Source organism: Sprattus sprattus (assembly GCF_963457725.1).
Source record: "Sprattus sprattus genome assembly, chromosome: 3".
Taxonomy (NCBI): domain Eukaryota; kingdom Metazoa; phylum Chordata; class Actinopteri; order Clupeiformes; family Clupeidae; genus Sprattus; species Sprattus sprattus.
In genome coordinates, this window is record NC_137922.1 from 43,514,320 (window position 1) to 43,527,815 (window position 13,496).

The 13,496-nt window shown below is 45.5% G+C and overlaps 1 protein-coding gene across 1 annotated transcript in view; it reads right to left on the minus strand.

The window, feature by feature from the left end:
• Window positions 1-8,998: 8,998 nt before the first annotated feature.
• The window catches only part of adgra1a (adhesion G protein-coupled receptor A1a), a gene marked incomplete at its 3' end in the record, with an annotated part of 8,620 nt that continues 4,122 nt past the window's right edge, over window positions 8,999-13,496 (minus strand). The window contains exons 3-5 of the mRNA XM_080834498.1: window positions 12,603-12,754; window positions 11,553-11,648; window positions 8,999-10,658 (exon numbers count right to left, since the gene is read on the minus strand). Of these exons, the coding sequence (XP_080690624.1) occupies window positions 8,999-10,658; window positions 11,553-11,648; window positions 12,603-12,754 (1,908 nt within the window). The remainder of the gene's footprint in view (window positions 10,659-11,552; window positions 11,649-12,602; window positions 12,755-13,496) is intronic.

Consider the following 13,496-nt stretch of genomic DNA (forward strand, 5'->3'; position numbering starts at 1 on the left):
ATATTCCACTATTAAGTTAGTCCCTAACTCTTACTTCTACATAGTTCTGACAATTAATCAGTGAAGGGCAGTGCGATGTGCTTTTTTTTTTTAATTTATTTGTATATTTTATCATGATGACTGACAACTTTGAGTTATCAGTCACAACCTAATTAAATGCATGTCAATGGAGTCTGTTCACCGTGCTTCAAGACAGAAAAACAAATGAAGGATTTAACCCTGAGACCTATATAACTAGCAAGACGTAAAGCTGTGAGTTCTAAAGTAAGCAGGATTGTTTAATCAATTAATATGATTCATATATCTGGTTCAGTCAGGTGACTGCATGGATTGGGTTGGGCGCTGTGTGGTGTGGGCTGGTGAGCAGGTCTGAGACGGACATCGAGTGAGGAGACGGTTCTGCAGGAATGTGCTTCATTTAAATAGGTCAGACTTGTACAAGAGCTGTCTTTGGACTGCTTATGACTTCCTGCCACAGAAGTGGTTGAGGCCGTTGAGTGGCCTAGGGGAGGAGAGGAAAGTGGGTTGGGAGTGCTGTGTCTCAGTGTGTTTGGGTTGTGTTTGGGGGGGGGGGGGTAGTTGCTTTTTCAATGAGAATTGAATCGTTAACATACAGAGATTGAGGGTGCTGCAGGACTGGGAGACAGAGAGGCAGAGAAATCTGGTGATGGTGGATGCATGGGGGACATGCATGGAGAGCCATGCTGTTGCATAGTAAATGAAAACTGCAAACAAGAGTCACAACAATTATTCAAACCTAAAATGGCTGCAGCCAGACTAAATAATGCATTATATGGCATGAGTCACACAAAGAAATCATGACGTGACCCTGGGTTATTTTATTTAATTTCTCTCTCTCTCTGTCTCCCTCCTCTACGCATTACTTCCATTATTATCTGAAGTATCCCTCACAGTCGTGTAACTATTTTGTTAAATATTAGGAGAACATTTCAAGCGAATGTAAGCCCCACCATTCATTGTCCAATTGGTGTTGCTTAACACGAACATCACATTATTCTATTTACATGGTATAGCCACATTAATCACATTAAAAAGTTGCATGGTATTCACGGTTAATGCTAAGTTGTGTGTGTCTGTTAGTTTCAGTGATTAATTAGGGCGATCCACATGGAGGCTTCACTTGACGGAAAGTCACAAAGGGCCATGATTTATGGTGACTAATGACTGTGACATTTCGAACACACGGGGGGGGAGAATGTTGCAACTCATTTTTTTTTTTTTTTATAAAAAAATAATGACTTGCATTCTGAATTAAATCAAGCCTGTTTCACACGTATGGTAATCGTCTGTTGGACACGAGTCATCCTCAACCCCCACCACGTTTTTCACTCCGCTTGCCTTCCTTGCATCTCTACCTCTCTCTCTTTCTATGTCGCTGTCCTTTCCTCCCTCTCTTTCCTTCCCTGCTTAATAGCCTCTGCCAAATGACACTTGATGTTGTGTTGTCTGTCCATAACCATTCTGCATACACTGCAAAGACTCTAGGTGGAATAAACAAGGCCATCAAATCTGCACACACTCTCACGCGAAGACCCAAAAATAAATAGGCCATAGCATCTAAATAATGGATAAGTCCAAAGGTGAGGGAACTATCTTTCTATTATATTTCTATGCATTCGTCATCTTGCCTGAGCCCTAGTTGATCTATATTTCAAAAGCAGACAGACACACGGTGGGGAGACCATCTGACAGCATGCTGAGTGAGATAGAAGGATCTGAAATAGATTCTGAAGGTTATCCCCACCATTTGGATTGTCTGTGTGTGTCTGAGAGAAACCGAGCACAAGAGACAGGAGAGGTTCGTTGACAAACAGAGATTGTGTTCTTTTGTTTGTTCGTTTGTTTTGTGAAGATGAAGGCCACTGCATTAGGACTGCATGGAAAACACTGTTCCAGGCAGCACTGCATTGATTGACAACCCTCAAACTTCGGTGCAGCCATGAACTGCATTCAGACACTTTGTGTTTTGTCCTCGGGGGGCAGGGCTCTGTACGAACTGTCCAAAGAACAGATTGTGCGTTAGCAAACCTTCATATAGACATTTCCTACCAAACAGAAAAGTTAGCTTTTTTTTGTTGTTGGTTTAGACAAATAAAAAAAGTGTTTCTGAGCAACATAGTAATGAAAAATATTTGAATATATACTACAAAATGGTATTACATGCCATATCCTGTATAGTAATGTTATGTAGTGTATTTTATAAGCCCATAGTTTTAGGCTTATTGTGTGATTGAGTGCAGTATAAAGAAACATTAAATACTCTACTTCAGGATTTGATTTTTCATTTGCAGACATGCTCCATTGAAAGGAAGTGTGCGTAGATTATCGGTTGTATCACACAATCCGTGGACTGGCACAATGGCTCAAACAGACTGCTGAGGCAGAGTGTGAAGGTCACAGTGTAATAACATTTGGACAGAGCCAGGGAGAGGCGTTTCAAATCTCATGTCTGCACGTCTAAATACTGTTGTATTTCCAAGATTTCCCCCTCTCCCAACGTCAGGGGAGCCATCTTATCAGGATTCAGCCTCAGCCAGCCTAGCCAATGCAAATCCCTTGCAGACATCACTAGAGCAACACAATACCCAGAAACAAACAAAACACGAGAATGCGTTAGGGCCGGTGAGCTCAACCTTGACAGTGAACAGAGTGGCAATCATGCGAGGTGGTTATCACAGTGTTGGTGTGAAGTCTTTCTATCCAGGGACCCTCACAGTGGCCCAAGTGGGACATAATGTACGTTCTACTTGGTTGGCTTAGTATTCAACAAATGTCCATTCATGTGCTTTTTCCTCTATTTCTTCGTCATTTCATATTTCACTGCATTTTAATGATATGGGGTCTGGAGACTTACTGACCTGAAAATGTTTGCTACACGTGAACTCATCAAATGTGAGTTGATATTTCACTGGCACTGCGCTGCCATTATTGAAGAGACTAAAGTAAATGCCTGTGTTGCTGCCAGCCTCCTCTGGGCTTTGTGGATGAGAGCTGTTTCCAGCAGAGGGCAAGGGCAAGGGAATGCGATGGGGTGAGCTGACGCGATGAGATCTGAAGGCACTCATCTCCATGGAATATTTAACCGACAGCGGCAAACACTAACGCACGTCCTCCCCTCTCCTCTTCGCTTCTAATCTCTGCTCTGCTCTTCCCCTCTCCTCTTCTCTCCGCTCCTCTCTTCTCTGCTCTACTCTTCCTTTCTCCTCTTCGCACTTCTTCTCCCTATCTTTTCTCTTTCTCATGTCTTCACTTCTTTACTCTCTCTCTACTGTTTTTTTCTCTCCTCTCCCTCTTCCTCTCTTTCTCGCTCTCCTTCTCACTCTCTACCTCCCCGCCTTTGAGTCAGTTCTGTAGCCAAAGTGGATTTTGCTGTCTCCATTTTACTCACTGGAGTCTCCCATCTCTTCAACCTGTGCCCGTTTGGATATTTTTTTCCCCTTGAATTGAGCTCCACTCGTTTCTGTTCACTGTCATATCTCATTTACTGCTGCTTAGACAGACATATGTGAACCTGAGGAGGTGACTCTATCCAGACTAAAAGTGTGTCCTCATTTAACACAGCGTTAGAAGTCCAGCCTCCGCCTGGCACCTACTTCCTCATGCTAAGGTGTGACATCACACAGAGTACTGACTAAAAAGCTAAAGCTGAAATTCCACCTGACAAATCTGTCGTCCATCACAAACGGAGCCACTCTGTCTGTTCCCTGACTCACTCGCTCTCCCTTTCCCTCTGCCTCTCCCCCCTTTTTTCTGCTGCTACACACACACACACACACACCACACACCCAATCTCTTCCTGTTTCACCTCTATCTTTTACCCTCTATATCTCTGTCGTGCAGCCTATCTCTCAGCCTCGTTCACCCTCACACCCTCCCTTACTCTCCCTATCTCTCTCTCCCCCTCTCTCACTCTCCGTCTCCCACTCTCTACTCCTCCTCTTCTCTCCCACTCCCCTGCTTCCTGCAGAATGGCGGCGGTTGATGTCAGAGTCCTTGACAAAGGGATCAGCTGCACAGAGGGGGCTGATGAATAAAAAATCGTCCCTAGCCCCAGAGCCCAGTAACGTCAAAACTGCACCCACCCCCCGCCACAAAAAACAATCAACAAGCCGGCACACACATTTACACACGCACACACACACACACACACACACACACACACATTTGCATGCACACACTCACTTTTACACATGCTCAGACACATACACACGCTCACATATACATGCACACACTCACACACATACACATGCACACACTCACACTCACATATACTGCACACACTCACACACATACACATTCACACATATTAACATCGGGCGGATGAATGTCACGAGCCCCAGAGCCCAGCAACGACAACAGCACCTACCCCCCAACACAAAAAACTATCAACAACCCAACATGCACACAAACACACACACATATACACATGCTCACACTCACACACATACACATGCATACACTTACACACACACTCTCACACACATGCACATGCACACACTCACACAAATACCCTTGCACACATTCACACACATACCCATGCACCCACTCACACACATATACATACACACACACATACACACACACACACACTCACACACATGCACACACACGCAACCACTCACACATATATAGTACACTCACCTGCACACACTCACACACACATGCATACTCACACATAAGTGCACTATTTGCACACACCGGTATGGCCGTTCATGCATGCAAACCTCTGGACTTACCCACATTAGTGTGTGGGAACATTAACACATGCTGTAGTATGTGTATGTGCACACAGTGCATTTCATTGCACACGTGTACTCACATTCACACATTACTAGAGGCCTCAATAAAACGATGCAATGGATATAAAGACGAGGCTTAGCGGTATCTAGCAAGATTACACCTGGACCTGAATCACACTACAATGAGATTCTGGGCCATCCTCCAAGCTCAGCATTAAGAGTTCTTATGGGAAAAGCATACATTTATAATGAAGTCTTGATGTTAAAACAGAGTCTTTTCCTAGAGGATACATAAAGTGCTTAACCGACTGTCTTCAAACCCAACATGCCTACCACTGCATAGTTAGGGAGTTGTTTGACAAGGAAGAATGGAGGTGAAGAAAGCCGAATGATAAGATTTAAATCATACTCAACATTCTTTGATCTACATCAGGTCATGTCTACACAAACAAAATCAGACCGCCATGGATGGTCTATTGACAACAGCGAGGAATGAGTGGGAAGCAGTTCCTTTTGATGTTTAAAAAGACCTTCACTGTGGGACTCTCCGTCACGGTGAGGTGAAGAGGGTATCAAGGCTAGTGAAAGGCCTCTAAAATACAGAGAAAACACTCATTAATCCTTTGTACTTCATATTTGCACTCTTTTTTTGCCTTAACATTTTACAGCAAATGTATAAAGCTTAGCAGTTATTTTTCCCACTGCTGGGCCAGAGGAAACTTTGCTTGTGATGCTGATAAGAACACTGGAAATATCTGACTCTTAACTCCAGAGACAGAGTTCTGAGTAGGATACATGTTTTTGTCTTTTCATAGCAACTTTTTCTTTTAAATAATCCTTTATTTCACAGAGCTGAATGCACATAATTCTCTCTCTTCTGAAGCATGTAGATTGATGTAGACTATTTTTTTTTTTGAAAACTTTCAACTGTAGCTTTTCTTCGTTGAGAAAATAAAGAAAATGTTTAGAAGTTCTGAAAATGAAGTTCTCCTGCTTCCATTTATGATGAGGTTGTTAGTAGGGTTTAACTGACTGGCCGTCCCTAGAGTTTTGATGGATTTAAAATGTCATCTTAACACAAAGTTTTACGCAAAGTTTGGTTTGTAATTGCAGCATTTCACAGGGGCAATTCTTACTGTCTTGAGCACTGGGGGGAAAACATCTGGGAATCCGGGCCCAAAGAAAACACTCAGTCACTTTCTCTGACAGATTTAGGCTAATTGTAGTCTCTTGAAGCTGTGTATTTGCATGTTTCTTGTCACTCATACCACTAACCTACGTCATTTCTGAGTAAGGAGATTTGGTCTAAAACTAGCAAGCTAACTACCTAAGAGGCATGCAAAAACCTTGCAAACACCAACATAAAAAAGTTAGCATGCTAACAGGTGTTTTATGGTTATGTTTTTAGCGATGTTTTGTCGTAAAAGCTTTTCTCGGTCCACAGAACACAGTGCATAGCTTGGGCAGCGAGTACAAATGACAGAGCATCTAAATGATTTCGACAATTATACAAAAACTAGTTGCCTATCAAAACACCTAAAAAGTGACACATTTCTCCATACTATTGCTTTTAGATTGTTTGTTATAATGTTACATTAAATTCAATCACTTATCAAATATCTGCTATGGTTATTAAGTAGCCTACAGAGAACTGGACAAATGTCTCCATGGTGATCAAAGACATTTATTTGGGAATGGTGGCAAATGTAGAAAAAAAATGATGACATAAATAGAGGGGGGGGGGGGGGGTATTGTGGGTTAGGTCACAGGGCCCCTGGGCAGACACCAGCGAGGAAGAGAGTGTAGGGCAGTATTGCACAGAGACATGTGGAGAGGCACAATCGATCGCCTCACACGATCGAGAGAACACTACAACCATAGACACGAAAGGCATGGAGGACATCTTTGTGTCCACAGAAGACGTGAGAGAAGTGGTGGCACTGTGTGATACAGGAGCTTACAATCCCATTAAATGAAACGGTCCTTGGGCTCGTCCCCCATAGAAGAGCTCTTAAAGAGGTTCTGCTCAGAGGCTGAATGCTGAGGTCACAGGGCTGCCTGTCTCACAGGATTCTTTTTTCAAGGGCTCTTCTAGAAAAGAGACAAGCAAGGATCCTCTTTGTTTATGTGAAACAACATGGGCTGTAAGAATGCTGAACTGAGCCAAAGCCCTTGGGATGCTGACACAGGTGCATTGTGGGACTGCAGGTTGAGTTCACTTCTCACACTTGGCCTTCACCTTGCCACAAATCTCTAAGCGTAACCAATGATAGTGAAAAGTAAAGAACTACAATAAGTCTTACATCATTTTTAAAGACTACAGAAAAAGCCCTATGCTCTATAACTGGTGAATGAATACATATTTGACATGGTCCCTGAGCTCACAATTACAATTAAAAGGAAAACTAACTCTCAAGTGTACAGCTTCTTCTCTAAACTGGATTAGGTAAGGTTTTCTTTTCAATAAATTGAGGCAGTGGTGTCTTTCAGGATAACACATGTATATGAGCCCACAAGCAAGACTTGACCACAGGCTGGGATCATGATCATCTATTAATCACTGCTAACAACCCTACCCTTTTTGGTTGTGGTCCATGCCCAAGTCCGCCCGTGTGTACTCTATCAGCACATTGCATGATATGGCGGTCTTTGATCCCTGTTCGACAGTGTATCAGGAAGTCAGGAACATTTAGAATTTATTAAAAAAGGCTCACAGGTTTTCATTGAAAGAATTTGCCCCAAAATATTGTCTGTTTAATCCATTTGCACCGACACAGGAGAGAGAGAGAGAGAGAGAGAGAGAGAGAGAGAGAGAGAGAGAGAGAGACAGGAAAAAAAATAAGGTTGACAATGATTTATGAAAACCAATCACCAATATATGTGACAAAACCAAACAAATGGCCGATCCATCAAGTGAACCTAAAGACAAATAGTCATACACGTAGCTCTGCATGCCGTGTCAGGAGGCAGTGTCCTTGAATAGCTTGTAAAAAAAGAAGGGGGAAAACATTTGCAGTGTTTTTTGGGAGATGAAGTAATGCATGCTTATTCTCCTTCTCGGAAAACATCCATCAACAAAACAGGAACATCCAGTGTGTGTTGATGTTTTTCTTTGAATGTGCACTCGTGTTTTTCTGAAATGATCAAATTTAGGTCTTGGAGAGAAAGCATGTGGACTAGAAAGAGCAACAGTCCACACAGACACGCAAAGCTGGCCATCTTGCATACCAGAGGTACAGAAGAGACAGTTGGTGTCAGAGGTATTTGTGAGTGCTATCTCTTTTCAATATTAACACTTTGTTTCACACCCACAGTTAAATAGCAGGCAATTCACTGCTTGTTCTGATTGTGAAAACACATGAAATATTCACTAGTGCTGGTGCGGTGATAATTGTTGTAGATCTTTCTCAGACGTATGAAACATAAATGAGGGATGAAGCTTTTGTTAAATGCCGTAATTACGTGAGGAATCACAAAGGAATACGTCTCATTGTTCTGAAAGGAGCTCTTGTGAGAAACGTATGGGTAAAAACACGCATGTAACACATGCACGTATACTGTATGTATGTATATACACAGGCAAACTATACTCATTAACACACACACACACACCACACACCACACACACACAAACAACACACTCACACACGCACACATGCACACACGCACACACGCACACACACTGATTGCACATATGTACTGTATCTCTGGCCAGCTCACAAAGTCACACATTCACACTTGTACAAAAATCCTTTGCTTTTTTACCTAACTATAAAAATATCTCAAATTAAACATGGACATTTTCTGCATGTGCATGGCCCTTGATAGCCAAAAAAAAAGCAATAACAAAAAAATCGAAAAGAACCTTATCATTTTTGTGTATGTGTAAACAGGTTGGAAAAACACATGATGTTAAATTAACATACCATCCAGGTAAAAGAAAACTCAAATCTGCGAAAAAGGGAATGTACAAAGGCATATTTTATAAGTTTCGAGAGGCTCAGGCCCACGCAAAGCCACAGAGAATGAGTGACAAGAGAATGGAGGTGAGGCGACACTGGAACAGAGGGAGGAGAATCACAGGGAAAACGCACTACACAGTAGTTCAGTTCAGGAAGGGGGTGAGTCGTCTTACTGACAGCCCTGGGACTACACAGTAGTTTGGTTTTAGGACGGGGATGGGCGGCTGGGGTAGCAGTTCCAGCCTCAGAGGGACTGGACAGTGGGGGGAGGGGGTTCTACACAGTGGTTTCGTTCTTCCAGGGCCCAGTCCTTATGTTCCCTGTGGCATCCGAGCCGAACATGTAGTCCTCGTGGAGGCTGCCGTTGCGGCTGAGCGTGTTCCGCCGGCTCAGCGTCCCTTTGCGGCCGAGCGTGGCCACGCCCTGTGGGCAGGAGAGCGTGGCCCGCTGCGGGGGCATATCCATGTGGACCAGGGCTGCCGCCGCTGTGGCATCCTCCTCCTTCTCGGGCATCTTGGGGACCCCGTACATTGACGAGGAGTTGGGAGGCCCCAGCTCTTCTAGTTCCTCGGGCTGGCAGGCGCCTGAGGGGCCGAACGGGTCGCTCCCGGCGCAGCACACCCCGCCGAACGAATCAGCCTTTGCGCAGCAGGCGTGGCGGTGACACACATGCGTGGCCTGCTGGCTGAGGCTGTCCAGGCACGCCAACTGGCTGTCCAGGCAGGACGAGTGGCAGGAGGAGATGCCCTCATGCATGCTGCTGTGGCAGGTGGCCAGGTGGGGCTCCAGCAGTGTGCTGGGGCTGGGGCTGCAGCAGCGCAGCTGGTTGTCTGGGTGCGGGCTGTGGCAGCTGAGCTGGCTGTCGCGGTGCGAACCCGCGTGCAGCTCCAGGTACGCAGCGCTGTGCGGGCTGTCCAGCAGGTGCGAGCTGCCCGCTGCGCTGTGCACGCTGCCGTCCAGGCTGGTGGAGGCCATGTGGTAGGCGTAGTCGCGGAGAGAGGGCCGTGGCCGGTTGAACGAGCGCGACTTAGTCCTGTCTTTCAGGCAGCTCTGTAGGGGCAGCGTGGGGCGCGGCAGCTCATCCGGCAGTGACTGTGGCCGCGGTGAGCGCTCCAGGAGTGGCGAGACTCCCGCGGAGCCGTGCAGCGCCACGCAGCAGGGGCCCATGTGGTTCTGTGTGGAGGGGCCCACAGGGAGTGGGCTCAGCTTGCAGTGGCTGGAGGACGGGTGGAGATGTGGGGACAGCAGGGGCTTTCCCGGGCAGGGCGAGTCCATGTGGCAGTGGATCTGGGTCTGGGGTGAGTGGCTGTGGTTCTGGTGGTTCTGGTGGTTCTGGGTGATCTGAATTATGTTGGCTGTTGCACCCGCCGCCGCATCCCCGTTGACGTTCATCTTAGGCTTGGAGGACGGGCAGCAAGCCCACCAGCGGTGCCAGACATCGTCGCGCTTAGCGCAGTGCTGGATGAGCAGGAACAGGCCCAGCGTGACGGAGAAGGCACCATACAGGCAGCTAAAGATCATGTCCAGGAAGTGGCCCTGCGAGACGGCCAGGGCACCAAACGCCCACGTGGCCAGGAAGAGGAAGAGGGTGAAGGCTGTGGCGCGGAGTTGGGCCTTAAAGGAGTGCTCGTTGGCCAGCATGGAGGCGGTGATGGCTGAGCAGCCTGGGTGGTGGTGGTGGTGATGGTGGTGATGGTGGTGGTGGTGGAGGGCTCCCCCCTCCATGCCTGGCTCTCCAGCTGAGGGGTCGTGGTGGCCCATCTCGGCGGTGGCAAGCCGCTGCTGCTCTTCTGTCATGGCCTTCAGCTCGTACTTGCGCTCCGGGTGGCGCTTGAGCTGCACGTAGGTGACAAGGAAGTAGATGCAGATCACCAGCACCAGGAAGGCGGTGGGGCCGTAGAAGCCACCAAGACTGGGCTCCCAGGCCATCCAACAGCTATGAGAAGAGAAGAGAAGAGAAGAGAAGAGAAGAGAAGAGAAAAGAAGAGAGGTAAGGAAAGGGTGTGTTCAGAAAGCAAAATGAAATGGGAGGAAATAAGATAAGGAGATTAAAAAGCAGAGAGAAGAGGAGAGGTAAAAATGACAGGAAAGGGAGAGAAGACAAGAGGTATGGTAGAGGAGGAGAAGAAATAGGAAAAGCATCACATATATGCAAAGCAAAAAATATGTGAGCCCAATACAGCAAAAGAAAGAAAGAAAGAAAGACAGAGGGAGAGAGGAGGCAGGAGACAGGAGAGGTGAGACGAGGGGAGCAGAGCAGAAACATCCAATGTGAAAAGAAGGGTAGCATAAAAACAGGACACAGGTGAGAAGGAGGAAAACAGAAGAAGACAGCAGAAACACAGAGAGGGGGTGGGGTGGTGGTGAGGTAGGGAGGGTAGGGGAGGGACAGAGAGACGAGATGAGAAGGGATTTCAATTACACTTGACCATATCATTATTTTCCCTCGTTTGCTAATCAGCAAGCCCTCACGGTAATTTTACGCTATCAATTAAGACATGTCCCCCAGAATCAATGTGATCATCATTAAGTTATGTACTCAACGTTAAATAAGAATGACTCATATACCCACACAGCCAATGCCACTATTTTTAAAAGAATAAGAAAAAAAACATGTTTTTAAAAGGCTAAGAGAAATATGCATGTTTTTCCAGTGTACATGCATCATTGCTTTGATCGTAATGTACCATCCCCCCACGGACATCAGGTTTTAACTAAACGTCAAAACGGATGAGAGATGAAGATAGGGGGGTGGCAGGAAATCGATGGTCGCATGATTGAGCCTAAATTTGTGACCCCAGGAGAATTCTGGGGAGTTGAAGGTACTCACTAGGGCTCGTCGTCTCTGCTCCCGTAGTTGTCAAGGCTAACTGCAGCGGTGACCCCCACGATAATCGAAGGGACCCCAACACTCACCAAATAAAATCTACAAATAAAGAGAGAGGGGTGAAAATCAGGACATTTTGTGGGGGGGGAAATGGTTGTGAAAATAGGACGTAAGGCAGGGCCAAATGGAAGGTGGAAGAGAATTCTCCACTTCCCTCAGTAAAATTGATTTGTCCCCAATGAACTACCCACCCCCCTCCCCTACCCACCCTTTCCAGTCCCTTCCTCTAATGACTGACAGCACGAGCGGCTGTGCATCATTCCGGCACCTGCTGCCGTTGCCCTTGGTTACTGCCTGTCACCCCATCTTTGTCTAGCTGCATTTTTCTGTTCCGTTTTTTGTGTGCCTGTTTTGTGTCTTTTGTTTCCTGTTGTCTGTACAGACCTGCTCCTCAAAGCCCTCTCTAAACTCATACACACACACTCTTGCTTTGTCAGTCGGCTTGTTCATCCCTTTGCTCTTAAGTCAAGATATCCAATCAGTACACCAGTAAACACATGGGCGAACGTGTTTGTATTAATTATGACTGAGAGTCTATTTTGAAGAGTGGAATGAACTTATTTGAGGTTTTGAAATATTGGCAGTAATCCAGTGTTAATCTTTGAAGATTCCACAAATTCTGGAGCATCTTCCCACACGACTGAAAAAAAAAAACCCTCAAAGGACTATTTTGAAAGTCCCATACTTTCAAAAATAGAACAACCGTATCTCCTTATATCTCTTTAACTTAAAATGCAGCAGAAGGCGGAGGTTAACATTGGAAACCCCATCAAAGAAAAGAAAATATCAAACTTAAAACTGCACTCATCTTTCTTAACTTTGCTGATTTTTATTCCAAATCCCTACCAAATGAAGGGGGTGTTTATTTCAATTTCACACACACACACACACACACACACACACACACACACACACACACACACACACACACACACGCTTGTCATTGCCCTTATAGTTAATTAACCATAGGAATATGTAGCCTTGGCAGCTTACATGAGTACTGTGGGTTTGGATCGTTTCTGAGGGGGTGGGTCTCTCTCCTGGGGAGGAGGGGGGGCTTTTGACACCTCTCGGCACAGATTGCGGGCGGTAAACATTAGCCACATCATTGTGGAGAGCGAGGAGTAGTGCAGAATTACACCTACCTAAGAAAAGACAGAGAGAGATGTTATTCACACACACACACACACACACACACACACACACACATTACACACACACACACACACACACACACACTCACACACACACACACACACACACACACACACACACACACACACACACACACACACACACACACACACACGCACACACACACACGCACACGCACACGCACACACTATAAGGCACAGATGCACCTCTTGCACACTAGACTGTTTTAAGACTGGCCTAAAAACCTTTTTATTCATAAAGGCATTTCCTACTTTTTAAAAAATGTATATATTTTCTTAAACTGTCCTTTTGTCCTTTAGCACTCTGAGATTCTGCCTAGAATGAAGAGTGCTTAACAAATAAAATGAATTATTATTATTATTATCTTGTGAAACTGGTACCTAAGCTAACCATACTAACCACTGCACCTCTTCGGAAGAGTTCTATTTCAGAAATAGGTTTCCATTTGTCAAGTTTTTGAAATGCAGCTAATGCTTAAGCACACACACACACACACACACACACACACACACACACACACACACACACACACACACACACACACACACACAGAGAGACACACAAACACAGCACATCATCAGGCTCAGACATCAGGACAAGAACAGATGCATATTTCAGATATCTTAGCAAACCAAACATTGTACATCTTGAGAACTGGGTACTTATGGAAATAGTTTTCCGTTATCAAATATTTTAAATATGGAAATGCTT